At 38.5% G+C, this 25,740-nt stretch overlaps 1 protein-coding gene and 1 long non-coding RNA gene across 6 annotated transcripts in view; one reads left to right on the forward strand and one right to left on the reverse strand.

The window, feature by feature from the left end:
* The window catches only part of LOC122685786, a 47,412-nt gene that overhangs the window by 14,040 nt on the left and 7,632 nt on the right, over positions 1-25,740 (forward strand). The window contains exons 2-4 of the long non-coding RNA XR_006338547.1: positions 17,001-17,060; positions 18,152-18,269; positions 21,079-21,214. This is a non-coding gene — a long non-coding RNA (uncharacterized LOC122685786). The remainder of the gene's footprint in view (positions 1-17,000; positions 17,061-18,151; positions 18,270-21,078; positions 21,215-25,740) is intronic.
* Positions 1,184-25,740, reverse strand: part of PRUNE2 (prune homolog 2 with BCH domain) — a 277,828-nt gene continuing 253,271 nt past the window's right edge. For 2 of the 5 annotated variants that reach the window (XM_043890691.1, XM_043890690.1), the window contains 7 exons: positions 25,218-25,320; positions 24,442-24,573; positions 23,297-23,383; positions 18,687-18,785; positions 15,580-15,615; positions 10,717-10,764; positions 1,184-4,445 (listed from right to left, as the gene is read on the reverse strand). In XM_043890691.1, the coding sequence (XP_043746626.1) occupies positions 4,415-4,445; positions 10,717-10,764; positions 15,580-15,615; positions 18,687-18,785; positions 23,297-23,383; positions 24,442-24,573; positions 25,218-25,320 (536 nt within the window). In that variant the 3' untranslated portion in view covers positions 1,184-4,414. Of the gene's footprint in view, positions 4,446-10,716; positions 10,765-12,963; positions 13,594-15,579; positions 15,616-18,686; positions 18,786-23,296; positions 23,384-24,441; positions 24,574-25,217; positions 25,321-25,740 lie in introns of those variants that run through there. The other 3 variants (XM_043890692.1, XM_043890693.1, XM_043890694.1) reach the window with 3 other exon arrangements.

Consider the following 25,740-nt stretch of genomic DNA (forward strand, 5'->3'; position numbering starts at 1 on the left):
CTTCAGTCGTGTCCGACCCTGTGCGACCCCATAGACGGCAGCCCACCAGGCTCCCCCGTCCCTGGCATTCTCCAGGCAAGAACACTGGAGTGGGCTGCCATTGCCTTCTCCGTATGATCTGTGGCTGAAAGTTTAAGGTATTTTCATTTTATTTACTTTTAACTTCAGCCTATTAAAAAGCTTATTGTTTATTTTGATTTTTAATTAGACTCCTAGCGTCATTCTGGGTCCCCACTCCTACCCTTACCCCGTACTCACTCTAATGAGCATGTCAAGTCATTAACTACGCATGGGCTTTGTAGAATATTGTGTAGGGGGGTTAGAATTTACATAAATGACACTTGGCTATAAATACTGAGTTCTTATTTTTCCACTCTACCCCATGATTGAAGTGTTGCTCTCTCAGTGTATAATTTGTTGCTTCTAGTAGCTGTGTCAATACCGTAGTGTGTATCCTCCACATTTGACCCATCCTTTCCCCTAGCGCTGGATGCCTAGCCCATTCCCATTCCCACAACCATAGTTAGGTGTTGGGAGCAGAATGGATGTGACAGTCCACCTTGTAATATCATGCCCTTCATCTGCCTCTAATTACCTGTCCTTCTTCTCTTAGTTAGGTAGAGGACAGTACCCACCAGCACTAAATCCTAGATCATGAAAACATGAAGTGTCTCACTTTTTGTAAAGCAACTTCTCATTTGGCTGTTCCAACAACTTTCTGAGAGGCAGAGGCACACATTTGTTTATTAGGTTTAAAAAAAAAAAAAAAAAAAAAGCTCAGTGGTAATTCCCAATGCTGTTTGATGGTTGTGAAAGTAAAAATTAAAGAACCTAAATTTGAAGTGGTATTTAATGCATTTTAATTAAAAAATAAACCTCTGCTCTGGAAAGATAAGGGACAGAGAAAGGAAAAGTTGACAAAATCAAGTAACCATGAAACTGAGAGATGCTTCCCAAGTGAGAAGTTGCTTTCTCAGAAAGCAAACAACACATTTTGAAAGTGTAGCTGTTTGAGGCATGGAAAACAAAAATGAAAAGGGAATAAAGTTTGGGTGACAAGAATGCCAAAATTTATCCTGGTCTCAAGGACTGAGGGCCCAGCTAGACTGACATCCAGATAAGACCTCCTGCAAAGTGAAGCTGGAAATAGATTCTTACTGACTCAGAGAAAGAACGCCATCACTTGTGGAATCATTTTTTTTATTTCTGAATTATACAGAGAGGCTATATATATATATGAATATATATATAGTGTTGTTACATATTTTTATGTTATCAATGCACACTATTTATGTAGAATTTATTTACTAAAACAAAGGTCTAATAGATACTTTATTCTGAGCAATTCAATACATGGTAGAAAAAAACCTTTAAACATATAAAAGATTCATTTGTGCACATCTAAATATTTCTAAGGGAGCAAACTACAGAGGCATTATGATTAATTAGATGAAAGTTGCAAACTCAGTACCATAACTGAATACTTAAAACGAGACCTTAATAACACAAAGGCCTGGAGTAGTGACTTCCTCACATATGTCGGTATCATGTCTTAGAAGATAACCCCATAAAACACTGCATGGCTTCAACAGGACTTCCGGGTTTTCCCCCACCCTCAGCTATTGCCCTCAGACAGACTTTCTTACTCCTTGACAATATCTTCTGTGCAGATTTTTGTTCTTTCTCTTAATCAAGGAGCGAAGTGAATAGCAGTTGACACTTTGGGAAAACAATACTTTTGCCCCAATGACCCCTTGGTTCCCTTAACGACATATCTACAGGAAAAGTGCAAACAGTTCCCAGAAGTCAGAACCAAAGCAAGAATGCTCAGAATGCCAAAGCTAGATAGCTAATGGTGTGAATGTTTACATCTGTCTACCTATTTGCTGAGGGGTTATTTTTTTTTCAGAATTCTTCTAGGCTTCTATTCACTTGGTTTGAATTTACATGGTGGCTTTTCTCTAGCACGTGCAATTAAAGTTTCTTTTTAAGATAATAAGATAGCAGATGCCTAACTATCAGAATGGTTATGCAGCCCATTGAACAGTCCAGACAAAATCACTGATTGGGAAAGATGCTCATAATTTCCACATAGGAAGATAAAACTCCAAACACAATACCACCTGAATAGCCTTCCATGAACAGGCTGGACAAGTTCAAAGAAGACGTAAATGCTAAGGCTGTTGTGTCTGGTTGACTGTCACGAGAACCTTTTATGAACCTCCAGTTCATACCTCTCAGCTGAACACTGAATTCTTTATTACTTCCTGTGGCTAAGGGGACCGCATAATTCATCTTCCAAAAACTTTACTGAGCAAGAGAGAGCATTATTAATAATGATGCCAGGGCAACCGTGAACAAACTGGGTGAACAAACTGGGAAATCAGGTCATTGCGCTTCTGTCCATGCTAAGTTCTGGGAAAGGCACAATTTGGGCTGCCAAAGGTGGAGGTGGGCTGTGGAAGAAGACGTGCTCCAGGGTTTTTCTATCAGACAAGCCAGACGTTATGAGGGTGGAGACTCAGGAGAATGATCTAATAGGATACCAAGTTGAAAGGAATTGAGAAGGGGACATAGTAACTATGGCTTATGGAGGAGAGAGAGCCGACCTGTGTGTATGAGAGCATGTCTGGCAGGTGGGTGCAGGACGGACATGAAGCAGATGAAGGCAGTGAAATTCAGAAACTTGTGCAAAGATGTCTACTTCAAAGCTCATGATACCCAGGGCTCGACATGTCCCCGGAAGCTCTCCCGGAGATAGTTATCACTCTCAGACTGTGATGGAACCCTGGTCTCCACTACAGTTTAATTTTGAAGAGTGTGTTAATAATATGTGATAGTGGAGTCTGTGAATCGTTTCCAGGGTAAGGACAGGACCTCAGCAACACCTCTGAACAGCCAAAAGCCTTTTAAGCAGGCTTCACTTTGGGTTGTGTAAACACAACCGGAGCCGTGTATTCATGGCTCGGACTTCTTGCCTTTGTCAGCAGGCCATGAGTCTTACTGATTTGTGGATGACAAAGGTTTCTTTTTTTAAGAGTAAATTAGTTTGCAGCCTAATTTGTGCATACTGTTAGAGAAACCAGCATCTGACTACAAATGGGAGGCCAAGGAAGGTCGCATGGGCTGGCGCAGGGCTCAGCATATGCTGTCTATAAAGAAAGTCAATGTTTTAGGCTCCGTGGGCCACGTGGTCTGTGGCAGTTACTCCATTCCGCTGCTGTAAGATGAAAGTCGTTGCAGAGAGTCTGTCAACAAATTTGTATGGCCATGTTTCAATAAGACATTATTTATGGGGACTGAAATTTGATAGTTTTCTTATGTTGTGAAATAGTAAAAAAAATTTTTTCAACCCAAAGCATGAAAACCATTCTTGAAGGCCATGTGGAAACAGGTGGGGGTGCTAGATTTACCAACCCCTCCCTCCTCTAGAGGCCCACGGGTTCTAAACCATGCTGGTATTTTAAAAAACATATGAAGACTATAAAGAACTATTTTGCAAAGGATAGTACATATTCATATTTAATTTTAAGCCTGTGAGTGTGTTAAAGCAGATTATGTCTTATAATGCACGTGAGAGAGATTCAGATAACTCAATGTTACCGAAGAATGAATTTCTGAGGGGCCGCCTTCCATAGTATCCTTAGTACTTAAAGTGTGACATCTTGAACTAAGTTTATGGCTTGAATGAAAGACAGCTACCAGAAATGTGAACATTGATCCTTAAGTTTCCAAGTTTGGAGGTTTTCAACATTCACTGAAGAAAGGATTTTTTTTTTTTAAAAGACCAAATTCCCAGAAAACACAATGCCCAATTTGATAACTACAATGAAACTGGTGTGAATTAGGAAACCTGGCTTCCTTTGGAGATGTCAGAATAAATGTGGACAAGAACCAAGTGGGCGCTTAACTGACGTGGTGTTGCACCTGTGTCTACGATATGGCTATCTTAAGCAAGCTTAGGATTTGAAAGGTGGCATTTACGTGGGGCCAACTTTCCTAGGGACTGCTGAGTCCTGTGTATTTTAAACTTGAGGTGATCACCAAGGAGAAATCCACTCACAATGAACAGTGGACCGAAGTTACCTCAGTGGTCAACAGCAGTCAACAAAAAGACGAAATACCACTGTACCAAGGCTTAATGAAATATTGAAATGGAAGGTCCTACTTTCTTGCAAAGGTCCAACTAAAATCTTTGAGGCACATAATTGGCAAAATAGGAAAATACACACAATTCCATAAAACATGTTAAGAGTGAACAGATTCTCTTACTGTTTTTCCCCTTAGAAATTTAGAAGGGCACCAGGTAGTGCAAAGCGGAAACAAAGTACCATCAGAGCTGTCTCTTCCAGGTGGGTACGTGTCAACAGAACCACGAGGCAAAAGAGCGGCCCCTTCGTCCAGATGTGGCCAACTAGGGCTTTTCTTTCAGCTTCAGATTAATACTTTGAAAAGAAAGGAAGAAAAAAAAAATGAGCAACAGGAAAAACTGACTAAGAAACAGTAATGATTCAGGGAGTCTGTGTTTGTTGCTGCTTTTCCTGAGGACTTATTGAAAATAATTCATGCACATTTCTTATACTAGACCAATACTATACTAAAAATACAGTCTTCCCCGAGTTGCCAAGGCTTTCTCTAAAGGATGGAGTCTGTTTATTTTTGCCAAACTGTTCCTAGAAGCATTTTACACCTTTCAAAATGATCTAGAGGGCAAAAGACTCTTGTGCAGGCTCATTTTTAAATGGATTAAGGAATATTACTGCATTTTGGAAACCCACCTTTCCTTTTTTGTAAATGACTGTTTCTTGAGAGGCAGATAAATGAAGGAATATCTGACAAGTGCTAAACTATGAGAGTGGTAAACAATAAAACAATGGCAAAAAACCCTCCACTATTTTCTTTAAAAAAAAATTTTTTTTCCAGGACTTTCCTGGTGGTCCAGTGACTAAGACTGCACTTCCAATGCAGGCGGCCAGGGTTCAGTCTCTGGTCAGAGAACTAGATTCCACATGCTGCAACTAGGACCTGGTACAGTCACGTAAATAAATAATAAAATCAAAGACAGAAGACTGGATAGATTGAAAAGACATATAATACATTTTTTCTCATTATAAAAGAAGCACATGTGTATTTTTTAATTTCTGAAAATTACAGAAAACGATGAAGAAACATAAAATTTTAAAGTTACCTGGGCCATCATCCAAATAAAACCACTGTTGACATTTTTTCACGCATAGCACCTTTGATGCTTCTTCCTAGATAGTGTGTCGTGGAGTTTTAAAAATTGTATGCTAAATTCATCAAAAGTACATTTCTAACGTGAAGTTATAAACTTGCTACTATATGTATGACCCTGGAAACATGAGGCTAACTGAAAGAAGCCAGTCCTAAAGCTCATGTGACTGCATTCATAGGAAAGGCCCAGACGAGGCAGATATAGTCAGGAAGTAGGCTGGTGATGGTCAGGGACTTGGGGTGGGGGGAAGTGGGTGTGACGGAGTAATTTAGAGGTGAGAAAAATGTTCTAAAATTGATTATGGTGTTGCTTGCACAACTCAGTGACACTGTTGAGCCATTGAACTGTGTAGTTTAAATGAGTAAATGGCTGTTTTTAAAAAGCACAACTCAAAATCACATTGAGGTACTACCTCACACCCATGAACATGGCTATGATCTAAAAAAACAGGAAAAAAGTGCAGACGAAGATGCTGAGAAAAGGGGATCCTTGTGTACCATTGTTAGGAATGTAAATTAGTACATCTGTTAAGGGAACTAGTATGGATGTTCCTCAAAAAATTAAAAATAGAACTCCCATATAACCCAGGAATTCCACTTCTCGATATATATTCAAAATAACTGAAAACGGGGACTTGAACAGATATTTTTACAACCATGTTCATAACAGCAATGTTCACAAAAGCTAGAAGGAGGAAGCCACCCAAGTGTCCATTGATGGATGAATGGATAGCAAAATTTGGTGTATATCTATAATGATAGGTTGCCATTTCCTTCTCCAGGATAATGAATATTATTCAGCCTTTAAAAGAAAGGAAACTAACAGTTGCTAGAACATAGATGAACCTTGAGGACATTATGGCAAGTGAAATAAGCCAGTTGTAAAAAGACAAATATCATGCGATTCCACTAAAGCAAATTTATAGAGATAGACAGTAGAAGAGGTGGTGTGCAGTGGGGTGGGAGTTGTGATTTAATGGGAACAGAGTTTTAGTTTTGCAAGACTGAAAAGTTCTGGAGATTGGGTGCCCAACATGAATGTACTTAATATTACTGACTTGTACACTTGAAAATGGTTAAGATAGTACATTTTGTGTTAGCTGTATTTTATCATAATTTAGAAAAAAAAACAAACTAATAAGCCAAGTGCAAGCATTACCCTGGGTCACCCATCCCTCCCTACAGGTAGAGGCCACCTTGCTCCTGAATCATCTGTCATTTCCATGACAGCACGTGCTGGGTTCTGCGTGCTTCTGAAGAGTGTGTGTGACATGTCCCTGGGTGTGAGGGACCTGCTCCCCCCCCAGGGTACATGTTGGGGACTCGTTGGCTATGACTCCACTGTTCTCACTCTCACCCTCCAACATTTTCTAAAGCCAAAGGGTTTGCCTGAAAAGGGCCTGGCTACCTTAATGAGATGGATTCTTATAACCTGAGAAAAACTTGTTTTAAAGAATGTCTCCTGAGTTTGGTGACCAAAAGAAATGTTTTCTCTGTCTGAGAGTCTATTTCTATTTTGTATATAAGTTCATTTGTATCATTTTTTTAGGCTCCGTATATAAGTGATATCATACGGTATTTGTCTGACTTAGTATGATAATCTCTAGGTCAAGTGAAAAGAATCTGAATCTACACACACACACACACACACACACACACACACACACACTGAATCAGCTATACACCTGACACTGACACAACTTTGTAAATCAACTATTCTTCAATTTAAAAAAAAAAAGATCAAAAAAAGGAAAGAGAATGTCTGTTGAGTTTCCAAATATCCAAGGAATAAGCCTAAAATGTCTTTGGGCCTCGTATCTTTCTTCTACCTCTTGTGAACATATCACAGTTTTCTGACACCTACCAGAGAAACTGACTACAGCCAGTGAACACACAGAGGAGGAAACGAAAGAAAAATGTTCTGTTTGAATTGGGCAATTTGGGAAGTATGTGCGGATTTCGCTTAGATCTGCCCTTCCTCTCTCTGGAGGGAGGGAGGCCTTACGTTTATATGTTGCAGAGGTTACTGTGCTTTACTTGTGGAATCTGCAGCAAATGAGCCCTGTTCGTTCTCGTAGTTCTGCAAATAAAGCTAACCCATCCAGGGTACAGCAGTAAGATATACTCCTTTGAGATACCCTCAGCAATTCTACCAGGCTACCTGTCTTTTCCAAGTCTCCATTTCTGTATCTGTAAAATAGAACAGCTTGCTAAGGGTTCGTCTAAAGTGTTTTCAATTGTACATAATGAACATACAGGACATGTCTATTATAAGTAGCAGTAATATCAGGTCAGCAGTAGAGTAAGTAATAGTAGCAGTTCAGTGTCTCTCTGAAATGAGAAAACCATATCTCACTGCTTAATTACTCTACTTGGAATAATCTTCTGTCCTTCGGGAGTTTTCAAACCCAGCCATTCTGACTTATCAGGAGAGGCCAGGTTGTCATGGATATTAATCTCTTTTTTTATGCCCTCAAGGATCTGACTTGTTTCCTTATCAACAGGGTTTTTACCATGAAGGTGTCTGTCTTCTTTTTATCCACTCTGACCCCTTGATCTTTTTCTAATATGCTTTTCCAAAAAACAGGTCCTTCTTGTTTTTGCTTTAAAAATGTATTTCCCAGCTACAGTTATTCCCGAAATAATACATTGTTTGACTGGTGATTGGCATTTTATTGCTGTTTACATGATAGTGGCTCAGTTTCTTTCATAGACCAAGAGAATATGTATTAAATCTACTGTCTGAAAAGTAGAATCTGGGTCAAAATACTTGAAATCACCTTGAAAAGTTTAAAGTATACATGGTCACTTTGTTTCACCATCAAGGCACCTGATAAAAATCTGAAAATAACAGACCATTTTGAAACACTTCATTTTTCATCCTGACTTTTTTGTAAACCTTTTAGGGTTTAATTTATCCCTTCAGTTTTTGGTACACAGATGCTGAGAGACTGAAATTTAATAATTGAGTTTATGGAAAGAGCAAGAAGATAGTCAAAAGTGGATGATTTTTAAGTAAATGCAGGAAACCACCTGAAGATTATAAGACAGCAGTGGTCTTGTGGAGCTAATGAATCTATGGACAATGCTATTAATTTAAGTCTCCCCACATAGAACCACTTCTGGACCAGGTACACTTTTTATGTAAGAATATAAAAAGTCATGTTGCAAGTTTTAGGAGATGAATGAAAAAAATAAAATCCAAACCTGAGTGTGAAGGAGACAAACATTTGGATTACTTTTCAAAGTAGTATGCTTTTTGGAAAAAACTTACTTTTAATCAGAATTCAAACATGAAAGGAGCATTCCTCACAGGGCAGATGGGCTTCACTTTCTATAATCTAATTTTCCAGTGAGACAGTAACTTTCTGATAATTTTCTGTAGGCTATTTTTGGCTCCTAATATGTGTTAAATGAGGTTTTTTTTTTTGTTCTTTGTTTTTTACAAAGTATCTGACAACATTGTTTAATGATAAATCTGTTTTCTACAGGAAGAGTGGGAGATAGACTTAACCTTCCCTTCTCTCTCTGAGGAAATGAGAGGCCATGACAGCATCGGCACAGAGTACATCTTATTCTTGGCCAAATTGAGCTCCTTGGAAGAGTCTTTGCCCATTTTTCATCTTATCCATTTAATACTAGCTATAGAAGGTGTAAAATGCTTCCACTCAGAAACTAGAAGGTAAATGAAACCTCTTAGTCTGATACTAAATAAAGCCAGAAATCCAGGGCAGGAAGTCAGCAAAAAAAAAAATCTTGGCCACTGTGGCCCTCATCCCAGATCTCATCCTCCACACTGTGATCATGTGCCTGGTAAGAAAGAACTTAAGAGAGGGCTGATGAAAGGGGAAGCAGGGAGACCAATATTTTCTAAGAAATGGCAAAAGTAACATTAACAATTTGCAGCATACCCCCCCCCCGACCCCCACCCCCACCCGCAGCCCCAGCCCCGGAATGAAGCCCAACCAGAAGCGGTGTTTTGCCCTCTTCCCAACCCAGACAGCCTCATATACAGATGGGGAGCAAAACAGACAAGGCAGGCAGAGGAGTGGGTAAGCCCGCAGATGTAGCAGCTGTAGGTTAGTGAGGGACCTTCTGTCCACGCAGCTCGTTAGCTGTAGGCGCAGGACTCTGCTCTAGGGGGCGCTGCTTTGCTGAGAGAGGGATGATTTGCAAAAAAGAAAAAAAAATTTTTTTTAAGATGGACTATGGTATTTTTGTTTTGTGGAATTTTCACATGGCAGTTTGCTCGAAGCAACTGCTGTCTTCATCTCAAAAAGGTGGGACCAGTAAAACCTTCAGAAAAGTAGCTGTGCTATTTCAAAGGTCTCCTTTACGGCTTTTGTTCTTTGTCAGTAAAGACCTTCCCTTGAGTTTTCGTGCATAAACTTCCTTATAAGGTCACCATGGCAACTCCAGAGCCAGTGCACCGGGATTTTCCAGTGTCCCTTCAGACCTCCTCCAGGGAAAAGGAGGTCACAAGAGAACAAAAGGTAACAATAGCAGATATATTTAAATACGGATCTTTGCCCCTCCTGGATTCCAGTGAAGGAGGACAAAGTTAAATTCTCCACAACTCACACCCCATTAAGAGCCCCTGATTGGATGGCCAAGTTCTCTCTGAGAGCATGATGGTGACCACAGCTTATTCCCTGAAACTGACGGGACAGCAGTGAACTCTTTTGACTTAGGTGTAAATTATGTCCTCCCTGGTTAGATCAGAGGTTGAACAACCATTCCAGCATCAAGGCCACCTGTCTCTGATTTTAAAACCACAACCACTGGATCTGGAACTGCGCTGCAAAGGCTCCAGTCCAAGCTCCAGGCCATTCTTCGAGCTGAACAACACTGGATTGGTCAGCTTATCTCTCTATGGTTCCCCTTCCTTATCTGTACAGTGGACCTCGTTGGCTTATTCTGAGGATAAAAATGAGATAGGGTGGGTGCAGCTTTTTACTCAGAACTTGGCACATGGTAAACACATGCTCAATTTTTATTTCTCATAGGATGAAACTAGGTGGACAAGATCATTTCTAAAGTTCCATCCGGGCTCAGCTTCCCCTTGAATTTTCTAAATAAGGATGTTTTCTCTTCCACCCACCAAAATAATAATTTCAAATGGAAGTCCCTACTTTCACTAATTAAAATATGGATGATGTAATTCAGAAAACAGTTGGATTCTTCTTGCCCAAATTCTTTTACATCTGGCTCTCATATTCATTTTCTCCTCATTTTGCGGCTGGAAAAATAGAACACCAAGTAAAGACTTGGGTTTTCCTTAAGACATCTAATGGTGATGATGAATGAGATGGTGTTAAGGTGACAAATTTTTCTTTAAGTTTCTAATTTCAGGCATAGAGAATGTGAAAGCTGAACATCTAAACGGTGTTTACCCAATCCTCAATGTATTTTTGTCTTTCAGAGCCCAGCCATACAATACAATGAATAACCACATAATTGTTATTGATGGTGAATTCTTACTCCTTCTCCATAGAAGACATTTCTGGATCATTGTAAAGGCAGCTAGTTCTGAGTGCAAGGGGGAAAAAAAGGAAGCAGTAAACATTCTCTCTATTGTTATCACTTTATAAACAGGACAGATCTGAACTTTTTAAACTGGTTAGACAACAGAGGATAAGATGGGTGGATGGCATCACCAACTCGATGGACTTGAGTGTGAGCAAGTTCTGGGAGTTGGTGATGGACAGGGAAGCCTGGCGTGCTGCAGTCCATGGGGTCACAAAGAGTTGGACATGACTGAGTGACAGAACTGAATTGAAACTGATTAGTGTGGTCCCATTGCTACCACTGAACACATCTAATCTACACCTGAACAGACGATGAGACGAAGCTCTGATTCTTTTACCATCAGTTTTGAAATACAGTAATTGCTCCTGATTCAGAAACATAAAAGGAAGATTGAAACTCCCAAGACCTCCATGTCTCATCCATCCTTGTTATTTTCTTCCTGACTTTTAAATCTATCGTGTTTGGTGAATAGAATATTACAAATTTTTATTTGTAACCCACATAATATTTTATGCACAAAGGACAATGCCTCTAATTTTATTCATATATGAACCCAGTTAACTTTCAGTTTTCACAACAATGAAGATTTTCCAAGACACTAAAAGGGAAAACGCCAGTGTCGGCTTTCCTTTATTGTCACAAAAAATACCTCGCAGCTCAGCTGTGTTCAGGTGAAACAAGCCAGTCCTGACAGTAACCGAAACTGATCATGCCCAGAAAGAAACATGTAACCATAAAAGGACAGTTTTATTACTGTGTACGAACATGTTTATGCTTGTTTGTGTAATATCAAGCTGCTTTTGATATTCTGTATGATTCCTCTGTTAGCAAATTTCAAATGTGCTTTATATTAATTTCCAATTAATACCTAACCCTTCAATTTTTTCCTTTTCCCCCTCTGGTAAATATTTTATTTTCAGCAAACACACACTATTTTAAGAGATTCTGCACTTCCCTGGTGGCTCAGACGGTAAAGAATTCGCCTGTAATGCGGGAGACCTGAGTTTGATCCCTGGGTTGGGAAGATCCCCTGGAGGAGGGCATGGCAACGCACTCCAGTATTCTTGCCTGGAGAATCCCCGTGGACAGAGGAGCCTGGCGGGCTACAGTCCATGGGGTCGCAAAGAACTGGACAAGACTGAGCGACTAAGCGCAGCACAGCGTAGCGCTCCTTCTTACATGTGAGAGCTCCTCTTGTAATGTGATAATTTCACAAGCAAAGGTTTCTGTCTACACATAAGAGGTGTGGTTATTAACATCAGGTATTTTGTTGCAAATGGCAGAAGGCTAGCTCCTTGAGAAAGTCAGAAGGCTTTCCCCCCTCACTCCCTACCCTTCTCGCTGGTGGTGGCATTTTTATAGAAGATGCTTGGCAACTCTAGTGAACAGGGACAGTCAGGCAAGCGTTGATAGTGTGCTAGAAAAACCTAGTAAAGCTGAAATGGAATCAAGAAAGGTTAGGCAGTCTTCCAAACCTAGCATTTCTGCTTTTTAACTTTGCATAATCCTTCCAAAGCAAAGAGCAATTTAGGGTTCCTGTACTACTATCACTCTGAAGGCAACAGATAGATTCCTCACCATCTGCAAAATAAGACTGACTCTCTATGTACAATTTATCCTTTTTAAAATATTTTCTTTCCTGTTCAGAACTTAAGGTTTAAGGAAAAAATAAGACTGGCTGAGGGAATCTCCCTCTGATAAAGTCAGTTAGAGGTGAAGGTGGTTTATGTGTGTATACGGGGAGAGGGTGAATGTTTAAAAACACTAATAGGACTAAAGCCAAACACTGAACAGATAGGCTTTGCTCCCTGACAGGGGATATGTTGCTTCCGTTAGAAACAGCCTGAAGCTTTCTAGTTAAGGTCATGTGGAAAGTCAGGGGGCGTCTGTTCATAAAAGGAACCTGTAACCATGGGTCTGCAGTGATTATGTTTTCTGAACTGCAAGACATCATCTACAGTCTGTCCAAGGATTGGGGGACCACTTCAGAGGCTCAGAGGTAGTTGAGAAGATATAGTTAGCATGCAGAAATGGTAGGATTCTGTGGGATTTTGATCATCTGCAGGGTCAACAGTAAAATTCTTTCTCCTTCCACATTTTCGGTTCCTCCTAGCTATAATGTCACCATCAGAAGAAGTTAAATGAATGGAGAATTCAGACAGATGGCTTACTCATTGAATTCAAAGCAAGAGCATAGACTTCTGAGGACAAATCTGATTATTTTTATTCAGCCATTTGCTTTAAGGCAGTGACTCTCCAAGCAAGGTCCTGAGACTGGCAGTATTGGCATTACTGCGAACTTGTTAGCAATACAGATTCTCAGGCCTGCTGATCAGAAACTTTGGGGGTGAGGCCCAGGACACTGTAGGTGATTCTGATGCGCTAAGTTAAGTTTGAGAAGCACTGCGCCTCAGCAGTGATCTTAAGTCTTATGCACATTCACCAATTGATGAAGCAGAAATTTATTGAGCATCGACTATGTACTAGGCATGAGCTTGCTGCTTCCTTTAGGAAGGCGATCAAGACATCTCAGGACCAGCCAAGATCATTTAGATCTTTGGGGAGAGGGTCTGCGGAGGTAGATAAGTGAACAAGTGAAGAATTTGAGAGAAAAAAGAAAGCTACACAACTAAGCCAAAGTGATAAATGTTCTCTTATGGTAGTTAAGCAGGAAGAGTAGAAATATAGAGGGAAAGTAGGTGAGATTTTAGGGTAGTAATGAGAGCACATGGCTATGACTCCATAGTGGGTTTGGCTGGAAAATTATTGACGTTCCCTCCGTATATTTTTGTCTTGAAAACAGCTTCTTAATTTAATAAATCTGTTATCCTAAAAAAAAAAAAAAAATTTGAAAGGGAAACTAATTGCTCACTCTCTCTGTGGGGAATCTCATGACAGTGCAATTTGAGCAGAGATAAATGCTAACAGGGTACACTGTACCAGAATACAGTATAGGCACATTTACCAGTAATCTACACTAATGCTAAGCTTTCTAAAGCAAAAACCTTTCCTTGAGTTTTTAACCCAAAAGATCCATGCTATAGGCAAATAATTCTACAGATTACCTGCTACAAAAATGTAGGGAAAAATATTTTAATGGATTGTTTTCATGACGAATTGGCATTTATACCTATCTAGGAAAAACTTCACTAACTTAGATCTTACTTATTCAGAATTTGTAGCTGTTTAGACATTGTCCAGGATTTCTGCTTTTGCAATAGCTATTAAAATAGGAACAAGTTATAAAAATTAACAGTGTAAGCAACTTTTGCAATGGAGAAGCTTGATGCAGCGAATATTCTTGTTTATATTTAGCAGTGTCAGAAAAATTATTTGTGAACTGGAAATAAAATTACTGGATGTTCTTTAGAAGCACTGTTGAGTTGACTTCCTATTGATCTTACAGCTCTGTAGAGGCAGATATTAACTTGATTTTTACTGAGCAGAGATGCAATAGTTTCTGTCCAGTGGAAAAGACCACCCTGAGGTATAGTTTATTGCCCTGTTGAACACTAATCAGTTTTGTATGTAAACCAACATTTTTATCCTAATGTTCCTTTATAAATTGCTTATAGATATCTAGCTTTTCAAATACTCTTTCAACTGGTTTTAACAGCTTACTGGTTCCTTGATTAAATAATTAGTTGAATAAAATCACTGGCATGTATTCATTTTATATTTGCATTAAAGTTATGATTTTGCTTTTTGCAAACTATAATAATAGTGAGCAATATGTTTTGTACTCATGCAAATAAGTCAGAAGCCGTTAGTTAAGCTATATTTCCCAGTCACTGAATAAGAAGTTTTTAAAAAAAATCTTGGAAATTCAGGAATTTGGTTCTACAGAAGTATTTCAAGTTGCTACCATTTTTCTGCATTTGTATGAGTTACTGAGGTTTTATTGCCTCAGTGTATGCAAGTGATCATCTGGCTGTTACGCTATTCATGGCACTGCCCGTGATGTGTTTCTTTTGCTGTGGTGCCTAAAATTGCATATATATTTTTTAAAAATGTTTAATGGTAACAAGGTAACCACGATCATTAGGGGGACAACAGATTGTAGTACAAATAAGAGAAATTACATCTATCATGGAACAAAGGAAACGTTTAAAAGGCAGCACTATTACCAGAATGCAAGAATAAAACACCAGGCATGCAGGTTCTCCCAACTCATTCCTGAAATGCAAGCCAACATCACTGCCAGCTGCTGAATGGAAACCAAGTCTTACTTAGCTGCTTCAGATGCTTCCCTCAGATCTTCATCCAGTCTGCATGAGCAAAAATTATCAGTGTAGAAAAGAAACAAGAAGCAAGCAGAGCGTGAGAGAGTCACAAAAAAGAAGTCAAAGCAAAGCCAAACGAAAGTGGAGCGTCTGTGCTTTTAAAAACCAACCTTTGGAGCGCTAAGACACATGCCTTCAATTACATCTGGTGTTCTAGGAACTCCCAAGTCTGTGTTTATGTACGTTTCCTTTGCAAAGCCCTTCATAAACGGAGATACAAAACTTGCAAGGAGACTGGAAGCATGCTGGCTGAAATAAAGCTGGAAACAGCCACAGCAGTTGTCAGGGCTAGTTAAAATTAGCTTGCAGCCTGGGCCAAGTCTGCGATGTATCTGGTTTAGTAGGTTTCAGTTGCAAATTAGGTTGACCTCAACGGCTTTAGACACACGACAAAGACTGGAAATGATATACTACAAGGGACTGATACCAGGACCTCTTCCTCTGGTAGCCTGTTGAGGTCACCCACAAGTAAGACACTGGTGTACACACACACAAAGGACCCAGCGTGAACTGTAGATCAGGAGATGATTACCTCACACTTCTCTTATAAGCTCTCTCTTCATCGTACCTTACAGGATAAAAAAAACGAATGCAGTGAGGAAAACGAGTGGACAGATGGAAAAAATGACAGGACAGTCAACACGTGACAGGAGAAGCCTACCCAAATCATAGTCAAATTGCCTTTGGGGAGGAATCCTATTTATATGCGATACAATCAATTATTTCGAATTTATAGTTATATACAGCCGATCCTCAGGATTTGCAGATTGCACATTCACAAATTCACCTACTTGCTAAACCATAGCTGCAACCTCCTAAGCAATACTTTGGCACTTTCACGGCCACTTGTGGACTTTTAACAGAGTGCCCAGACATTTCAGTCACCCCATGTGTGGGTTCCCAGCTGAGGGGGAGCCCAGCGGGGCTCTGCCTTCTCGTCTCAGCTCTCAGGCTGCAAACAAATGGCCTTTTACAGTGTGGCATGCCATGTTTTTCTTATTTTTGTGCTTTTTTGCTGGTGATCTCTTTATTTAAGAATGTTTCCCAAACATTATGCTTAAGTATCATCTGGTATTCCTGAGCACAGGATGGCTGCGATGGGCCTTAGGGAGGAATGTGTGTGTTAGATAAGCTTTGTTCAGGCAACAAGTTACAGTGTTGTTGGCCCTGAGTTCAATGTTAGTGAATCAACAATACAGATCAAGTAAGGTATGGAAGTAAGAAACAGAAATGGACCTAAAACAAGGCTGTACGTTAATTGGCAAATGAGAATGCTGTGACCAAGTACTCACAGAAACTTAGCCCCGTGTTCCCCCTGGAAACAATGGTTCAGTAAGTTATCCAGATCTGTAAGAACATCACTGCCACAAATAACAAGAACTGACTGTAGTCAGTGATTATAAATCTGATTTCAGATTGGGCTCAATTTTCTTTCCTTTAAGCACTTTGATGCACTCTATCCTAGCTGAATATTGGCCTTGGGATTGGATGAGATCCTGCTCTTGTGTAATGTGTAAGAGTTATGGTTTGTTACCAGTTTGAAAATGGCATAATATGAAAATGAGGCAACAAGGGTCAGTTACAGAAATGAGAAAGGACAGCCAGAGGAGATGAATTACGAAAAACAGGACACATGGGGAGGATAGGCACGGTTGTAAGTTTCTTCCTCCAGAAGAAAATCTTTCCAAATAGAACCCTCCTTTGGAAGAAACTGTTCCCAGATAGAAAAGCTGACTTGTAGATGAATGAAAAGCACCTAGGGCAAGTTTAACTTCACAACCCAACTTCCCTGTGTGAACAGTGAGTCTCTAAAAGCAACACGATTACAATAAATACCATTCTGGATTGGCAACTTTGTGCCAGGTGGTTCCTCAGTGCTTTATGTTCATGGTTCTCATTCTGTTCTCAGGACCTTGCCATGAATTAATTGCTCCTTGTTTTCTCATTTTACAGATGCTGAGGCTGAGACTCCGAGAGTTCTAAATAGGATTCCTGAAGTGTCAGAGAGGCAAGGTGGGGAGAAGTTTCAAATCTAATGCTGGTCCTCCAAAGCACAATCTCTTCTCTTGTTCCCAGTGCCACGCTGGGGGGGAGCATACTCACTTAGAAAGTGGCCAGTGCTCATTTCCACTTGAAGATGGAAAATCCTTGTCATCTTTTGCATAATAGGAGGTGGGTGCTCTAGTACTGTTTTTGGAGATGGGGTGCCTTCTTTTTGAGGCAGCAGGCCAGAGCTGTGAGTTGTGCTAATCTGGGGACTCTGTGAAGCTAGTGAGGATCACATCCACCATCAGGGCTTATGCACGCTCAGCTTGATTCAGCTAAGCCAACTGGCAGTTCTCAACCCAACCTGTATCTTCTGTTCATACCTGATACTGGGATGCAGGAAAACCAAACTGCAGCTACTTATGAGCTTTGACTCAGAAGGGTATGGGTATTTATTTAGATGGGTATTTTATTTATCTACATATACCCCTTATATTTATCTAAATATACCCATTATTTAGATGGGTATTTTACAGGAGGTAAAGAAATCTGCATGGGAATTTTGGTTCCAGGCTCACCTGGATTTAAATTCTAGTTCCATCTCATCCTTGTTCCTGCTTCTACTTTGCATAAGTAAACATCCCCTTCCTAAGTGACATTTCTTATGTATAAACAGGGCGTTTACTGTAAGGATTAAATAAAGGATATAAATAGAGCACTTCTTATACCCAGAACAGGAGACACACATTAAATGGGAATCTTTTCCTTCCAGTTCTGCCATTTTAAAGTGAGGGAACTCTTTTTTGGAAGCCCAAATTGGGAGGTCCATTCTGCTCTCCATCTTATGGAGGAAGATAGGGTATCCTTGATTGTTTTCTCTGAGCTGATGGTTACCTTCCTCCCACTTTTAATCACACAGAAAGCCAGTAAATTAGACATAGTGAAAGAAAAACATGATCGACAGTAAACGATAGTTCTTTGCAACAATTAACCAGTTAGGAGGGTTCATTTTCCAGCATCACATTTTTAAGCCCCAGCTCCAAGCAGTTGACTTTTTATTTTTACTATTTTTGCAGCATAATGCTACAAGTTTAAGTATCCATGCTTTCTACCTACAGGCTTTACCAGGTACTGAGTAAGGAAGTCATTCCTGACTCTACCGCCCACCACTCTGCTTTACCTTTCACCTGGAGGCAACCATGAAGAAACAGGACTTAGAAGAAATCAGAGAAAGGGGTAACTTTTTTCTCTTTTCCTTGGGTCAAGCAGATAAATTACTTTATATAAGTCAATACAAAAATCCAGGCTATGTACAAAATCTACCTTTTGTGTGGCATGCAAGACAGAGGTAACAAATACACTGATTAGTGTTAAATTTATGCTTTCCCCAAAATGGTTGTAAATTCAAGATGAAAGTGAGCAAATCTCAACAACACCATAGAAGATCATGTGAAAGTAGATCTGCAAGAACAGAACAGTTATCTCTAGGTTATAAGAAAAGAAATATATTTATTGGAGAATATTTATTATTTGTTTTAAATGTAAAACAAAAGATAAGCCATTTCCCCATATTCCAGGAGTGAGTTATTTTCTCATCTCTTTCTCCAGACATGCAGTATTTCTTACCAAATCTTCAGAACCATCAGGACTTACTTGATGATGCTCTCTGGAATATGGATGCAATCCATTGGGATCAGTCCACTGAGTTCTGATAAACTACTGACATATTTAATTTTACTGCTGAATTTGGAACTTGAAAAAAAGAAAAGAAAAAAGATTTCAGTCACTCCTCCATCCCTCAGACTTCTGCCTCTTCTTGAAAATCCTTATCACCTTGCCCCCAGCACTCTTACTTAGAAGAATAGCTATATTACTTGAGTAGTTACTATGTGCCAGACTCTGTTCTAATTGGTTAATATATATTAACTCTTGGGACTTTCCTGGTGGTTCAGATGGTAAAGAATCTGCCTGCAATTCAGGAAACCCTGGTTAGTTCACTGAATTGGGAAGATCCCCTGGAGAAGGGAATGGCTACCCACTCCAGTATTCTTGCCTGGAGAATCACATGGACAGAGGAGCCTGGCAGGTTACAGTCCATGGGGTCACAAAGAGTCATACACAGCTGAGCGACTCACACACACACATAATAACTCATTTTCTGTGCTAGCCTAATGAGGTAGGTACTATTAAAGTAGTACCTAAAGAGGTAGGTACTATCTCTTTTTAAAGACAAGGAAATTTAGACATAGGGAATTAAGTGTTTGCCCAGATTTCACCTTCAGTCAGTGGCAGAAGGTGCCACTTACCTATAATGATTGGCTGTTTTATAAGAAGGTGACATTTTTGTATTACTAGTGTAACAGCAAACTAATTCTAAGAATATATCATTCCACTTGAAAGGGAACTTGATCAGGCGTCCAACTCCCTTGAATGGTCTCTAATGAAAAGGCCTCCCCAGTCTACTGAGAAGATGCTGTCAAGGTCACTTCTGCATACATCCAGCTTTCACATTTTACTTGCATTTTTGACTACGGGCTACTGGGTGTGGCTTGTGAACAACCTTCATTTTTGAACAGTCACTCAAGTCCTCATAAGCCTTGGGTGAACACACACCACTAACGACATGCCACATTAGGCCACTTCCTTCCTCTGGAGTTTTTGAGCTAAATTCAGATTTTGATTTAAAAAACGGAGGGGGCAGAATAAGAAGGCAGAAGAAGTCCAGGAGGACACCTCCACACTGGAATGTACAGTTCTCTAGGCAGCAAAGTGATTCAGTTTCTTATATTGAGATATGTATTTGTAACTGAATAGGAAAAAGAATATTTTTTCTTCTTGGTGTATTGGTACCTGCTATTTCCTCTACCTGGCTTTAGCTAGCCAATCCTATTCTTCAAAACTCAGCTTGAGGATGCATTCTTCTAGAAAGCCTCTCTTGATGCAGACTCTCTGTCTTCACACTTCACCGGTCACCTTAAAACTCAGCCCCACTCCGAGTCATCACCCTCATCGGCCCCCTTTGTACCCTGTATTGTAGCCGCTTTCTCGTCTCCCTGTGTCAGCTGCCAGGCTGTGACCTGAGGAAAGCAACTGAGCTCTTTAATTTCTCAACCTGCAGCACCTAACCCAGTGCTTGACACAGACAGACAACTGATTTACAAAAATGAACTTGAGGAGGGAGGGATGAATTAGAAGGATGGGATTAGCAGACAGTAACTACTCTATTAAAATAAACAGATAAACAACAAGGTCCTACTCTGCAGCACAGGAACTATAGTCAGTATCCTGCAATAAACCATAATGGAAAAGAATATGAAAAAGAATACGTAACTGAAAAAAAATCATTTTTCGTATTTAGTTACAAATATGTATCTGAATATGAGAAACTGAATCACTTTGCTGTACACGAGAAATTAACACATTGTAAATTAATTATACTTCAGTTTAAAAATACATGAATTAAAAAAAAAGAATTTGCTATATACCTCTATCATAGGTGTTACCCTTTAGCAGTGAAAAGACCTATAATACATTTTAGTGACCTCTTTTTTCAGGTCAAAAAATTTGTTACGCTGATGTAGATTGATTCACAGAGGGATCTTTAAAGAGGGTTTTATATGATGAAACTGTAGAATAGAATGTTTAAGTACTTGAAATATGTGTTCTTTAGAATTAGGTAGACACTGGGTACAGAGCCTGAGTTTATCATTTCTTGGCTATGTTACCGTAGACCTGGGGTTGGTAAACTATGGCCTGTTGGCCATAGCCAACTTGTTACTGGTTATTTACATCTTTGTGCCAAGACTGGTTTTGCATTTTTTTAAATGGTTGAAAAATGATCAAAATAAGACTATTTCATGACATGTAAAACATTTCAGAAAATTGAACTTCAGTGTTCATAAATCAAGTTTTATTGGAACACAGGGACACTTATTTATTTACGTATTATCTATGGCTTTTGTCCTACCATGGCAGAGCTAAGTAGTGGTGACTGAAAGTGTATGGCCCATAACACTTAAAATACTTAATATCTGATTCTTTACAGAATGGTTTGCTGGCTCCTGGTTTGAACAATTTATTTGACCTCATTGAACCTTAGGGTTTTTTTTTCCTACAATACAGAAATAGTAAGCAGTGCCTCCTTCAGAGCATCATCATTAGGATTAAATAAAATAATGCATGTAAGTACTCAATAAATGTAAACCATTATTATATGTAATTTACCACAACACTACTTGCTATAATTTAATTATTTTTGTCATAATTATTGGGGCTTCCCTTGAGGCTCAGCGGGTAAAGAATCCACCTGTGAAAAAAAAAAAAAGAATCCACCTGTGATGTGGGAGACCTGGGTTTGATCCCTGGGTTGGGAAGATCCCTAGAGAAGGGAATTATTATTATCTTGAAACTCCGTTCAATAAATGTTGAATTATAATTCTTTTTCATATTCTTGCCATAACAAATATTTACCAAGGAGAAATATATTCATTTTAAAATAGAGCTGAATTATTAAACAAGCATCAGTGACTCAATATCAATTCTAATGTTTGCTTTTTTACTCGTTAAAAGTTTGTATAAGTTCTTCATTGTACATTTATTCCTACTCTCTGTCAAAGCATTTTCTGCTAATCTTAAAATTAGTAGCTTTTTTTTTTATATATCTTAAAAGCTTGTATTATGCTTTAAAGTAATTTAAAGAGCTCTCCTGCCAGAGGAAAACTGGTTGAATCCTGCTACCCAGTTGTTGGACATAGCGGATGGGAATGCTAAATAAACATAAGTGAACACAGAACAAAAAAAGAAGATTCTGGATGGCACAGAGTGCTCAATTTCTAATTAAAAAAAAATAGATATGAAACAAGCAACAAAGGTTTACTGTATAGCACAGGGAACTATAGTCCATATTTTGTAATAACCTATAATGGAAAATGATTTAAAAAGTAGTTATGTGTATGTGTTTAACTGAATCACCTTGCTGGGCACCTGAAACACGGTAAGCCAACTATACTTCAATAAAATATATATATATATAGTAATAAAAAATATATATATAAAAGATTTTAACCTTTAATCTTTTCTCCAGAATTTTTCTTACAGATTCATTAATAACACTGAGACAGAAAAATTTCAGTTTATATAATTTGTACCCTGATGTTAGGCAAGTTCTAGTTAGCTGATATATAGTTGATTCTCAATATTATATTAGTTTCAGGCTTACAACTTAGTGATTCATTATTTTTATAGACTATACTCCATTGAAGTTATTATAAAATGGTGCCTATTTTCCCTGTGCTGTACACTGTATCTTTGTAGCTTATTTATTTTTTACCTAGTAGCTTGTACCTCTTAATCCCATACCCCTATCTTGCCCCTCCCTCTTCTATTTTTTAAAACTTTCTAGAAAATCTGTATTGTCCCTTTCATTTAACTGTCTCAGTTTTGCTATATAAGAGGCATATCTTACTTTTCTTTTCATCCCCAAAGTGTAAGGTTATATAGCATCTAACACAAAATAGATGATGAACAAATATTTACTGATCTGAAGTGAATTTAAACCAAGAAGCCTCATGGATGATCAAAACAAAGCTCTCAAAATGGCTGCACAGACTCTCAACCCACTTTAGGTGACCTACATGGTATTTGTTCAGAAGAAACAAAACAATTAAGGTCTGGCTTATGTTTCTGTCCTTGATGTGTCTTTAATTTCCATTGTCATGTTACTCCACCTCTTTGATTCTTTACAAAATACCGTATTTCTTTAATGTCTGTGAAAGTCGCTGAGTCGTGTCTGACTTGTTGAGACCCCATGGACTATACAGTCCATGGAATTTTCCAGGCCAGAATATTGCAGTGGGTAGCTGTGCCCTTCTTCAGGGGATCTTCCCAACTCAGGGATTGAACCCAGGTCTCCTGCATTGCAGGTAGATTCTTCACCAACTGAGCTATCAGGGAAGCCCGTATTTCTTTAATAGTACTATTTATTCCCTTTTGTCATATGGCATGGAAACCTCACTGTTTCATTTTCTATGTTTATAGCAAGCAATATAGCGGTCATGTTTTATAATTATAGGGGAAAAATAATCACTATGAACATATACTCACTCTTAGAGTCTCTTGCTGGGCAGTCCAAAGTATATTTTCAGGAAAGACAGAGGCAAAACATATTATCCTAAATACTCTCTTGGTTTATGAATTTTTGTATAGAGGAACAATGAATTACATACTTTAAAAAACTAGTACTTTTACTGTAATAATGACTATACCTTATAAAAGGTCGTGTAACTGCAAGGATTGTTCTGATGAACCAAGATGGATGAACAATGATGAATGATTTTAAATTCTTCCTCAACCTATTTTGAAAAAGAAAAAAATTACTCATAACCTATTTTGAATGGGAATTAAAGTATGTGTGTGTATATATATATATTTATATAAATATTAGGGAGTTCTTATGTAAGTTAGGCAGGTATAGAATGCAATGATTAATACAAAGAATGCCTTTGAGATATAATTTGAAACTTGCATAATTCAAACCTCATTTACAGAAATAAATGTAAAATAGAATGGTCATACTCTTGGAGTGCATAAATCTATAATCCTCATGGCATATTTTTGTTTGACAATGCTATTCATTTTTGTCAGCATTATTTTTAGTATTTTGAAATGAATACCCTGTTCTACTGAGCCTGGGTTTCTTCCTCTGTATAATGAAAGCATGTGGTTATTTGGCCTTCAGATTAACATTTTGGATATCCTGGCATATTGTTCAGCATTAGCAATGCTACTGTATGTATGTTTGGATGATTAATGGATTTTAGTTACTATATCAGGGCACTCACATGTTGATTTGCAGGGAGCCACATCTGAGAGGAAGCCACACTATAGAAGACATCATCAATTTGTATGCTTATTATGACAGTTTTCCTGTAAATGGCAACAATGTGTTTGGTTCTAATAAAACCAGTATGAATAGAAGTGATGTATCTTGAGGAAGGGGCACACACGGCACCAAATGAGCTGGAATTAACAGTGAATGTTGAAATAAGGGCACATGGGTTGCCTAAGTCACAATAGATAAAGGGCAGCAAGGTCACATGATACCAGTGAAGAATCATGGACTTTGATTTATCAGCTCAAATTGCACCTCCATATGGCAATAGCATAAGCATACTTTAAAATGCTTGTTGCCAAGTTTGAGATTAGTAACATTTAACAAAATCTGGGGAAGATTTGCTTTATTTAAAATTTGAGTGATACTTTGATTAATATTTTAAAATTTATTATCTCAAATCAGCATTAATTCAATGTTCCTAAATTGTGACTGCATTTTTGGTAAATTAAAAGGTCACTGGAGATGGGAGTTATTGAGGAAGTCAAAATAGTGATTAGCTAATGGAGCCCCACATACCGTCTGTCAATCATCTGGTAACATTTCTTCATCCAGCCTAGCCCTGGCATCTTCCGTCTTGGGGTCGCACCATTCAAGTACACAATCATATAGTCTTCAGCTACCATCAACTCTAAAGTACTTATTACATATCTGATCACAGGAAGGAAGAGAAGTGTTTTCAGATTCCACATGATAGAGTTCATCTTATTTCACCATAATTATATAATATTTAAATTGTAGGGTGCATAACATTTAAGACTGGTTGCACGTATTACCTTTTCATCTTGAGAAGAATGCAGTTACCTAAGATCACTTCTCTGAGAGTATTATTCATTTATTTGCACAGTTATCTTTTCTTTTTTTTTTAATGCAGGTACACTTGAAAAATCTGTGGGTTAGAAACCCAACTTTCAAAAATATCAGCAATGTTATCATATACTAAAGGGCAAGTCAGATTAAATAAAGGCAGATATAAATGAAGTCAGGTTATTATCAGTTGACTAAGAACATGTTATCAGGGAACCAAAATAACACTTCACCCCAAAAAAATGTTACAGAATTTTAAAATACAGGCCAAACTATGTTCATTTGTTTTCAGTGCATTCTACTGACAAAACAGCTCCTCTGAAGCTTTCAGTCTCTTGAGCAATTTTCCTTGATACAGATTTTATTGACTTTTATTCAAAGGCTTAGAATATTCTACATCATCTGTTTCCTTTTATTAAAGATGTTCTATCTGCCATTGCATCCCCACAGTCATTAACTCAAAGCATTTTATTGTAAGCATCACTCACAGGAAAAGATTTTCCATGACATAGTGGTAGTCCGCCCGACTGCTGTCTGGCAGAAAACAGGCAGCAAACACAATGATGGCATTTAGGCCGTCCCCATAGTATCCTGGGGGACAAACAAAAAGACATTTGTAACCAACTGAAACTCTTAACACGATAATATTTAACCTAAAGGATAAATCTGGAAGCCTTGGCAAGTGTATGTATGTGGATGTATTAGATATATCTTTAAGTGACTATTATAAAGACTATATACTTCTATAAGTATATATGCATATAATTATCTTGCAGTGGTTAAGATACAATACATAGTGTGAATATATTTGCATCTATAGGGCACCCATGTATTATGGATGATTATATGTACTGTACATAGTCATATAAGTAGGTTATAAATATTCAACTTAAAGGATGGTGAGGCAACACTTTTTGACTTAAGGGCTTCTAATTTATATAATAAAAAAGCTAATCTATCTAACACTCTTTCCTTTAATGGCTAAGAGAGAGGTTCTATTTGATCCTTTTT

The sequence above is a fragment of the Cervus elaphus genome, chromosome 29 (assembly GCF_910594005.1).
Source record: "Cervus elaphus chromosome 29, mCerEla1.1, whole genome shotgun sequence".
In the NCBI taxonomy this organism is placed as follows: Eukaryota; Metazoa; Chordata; class Mammalia; order Artiodactyla; family Cervidae; genus Cervus; species Cervus elaphus.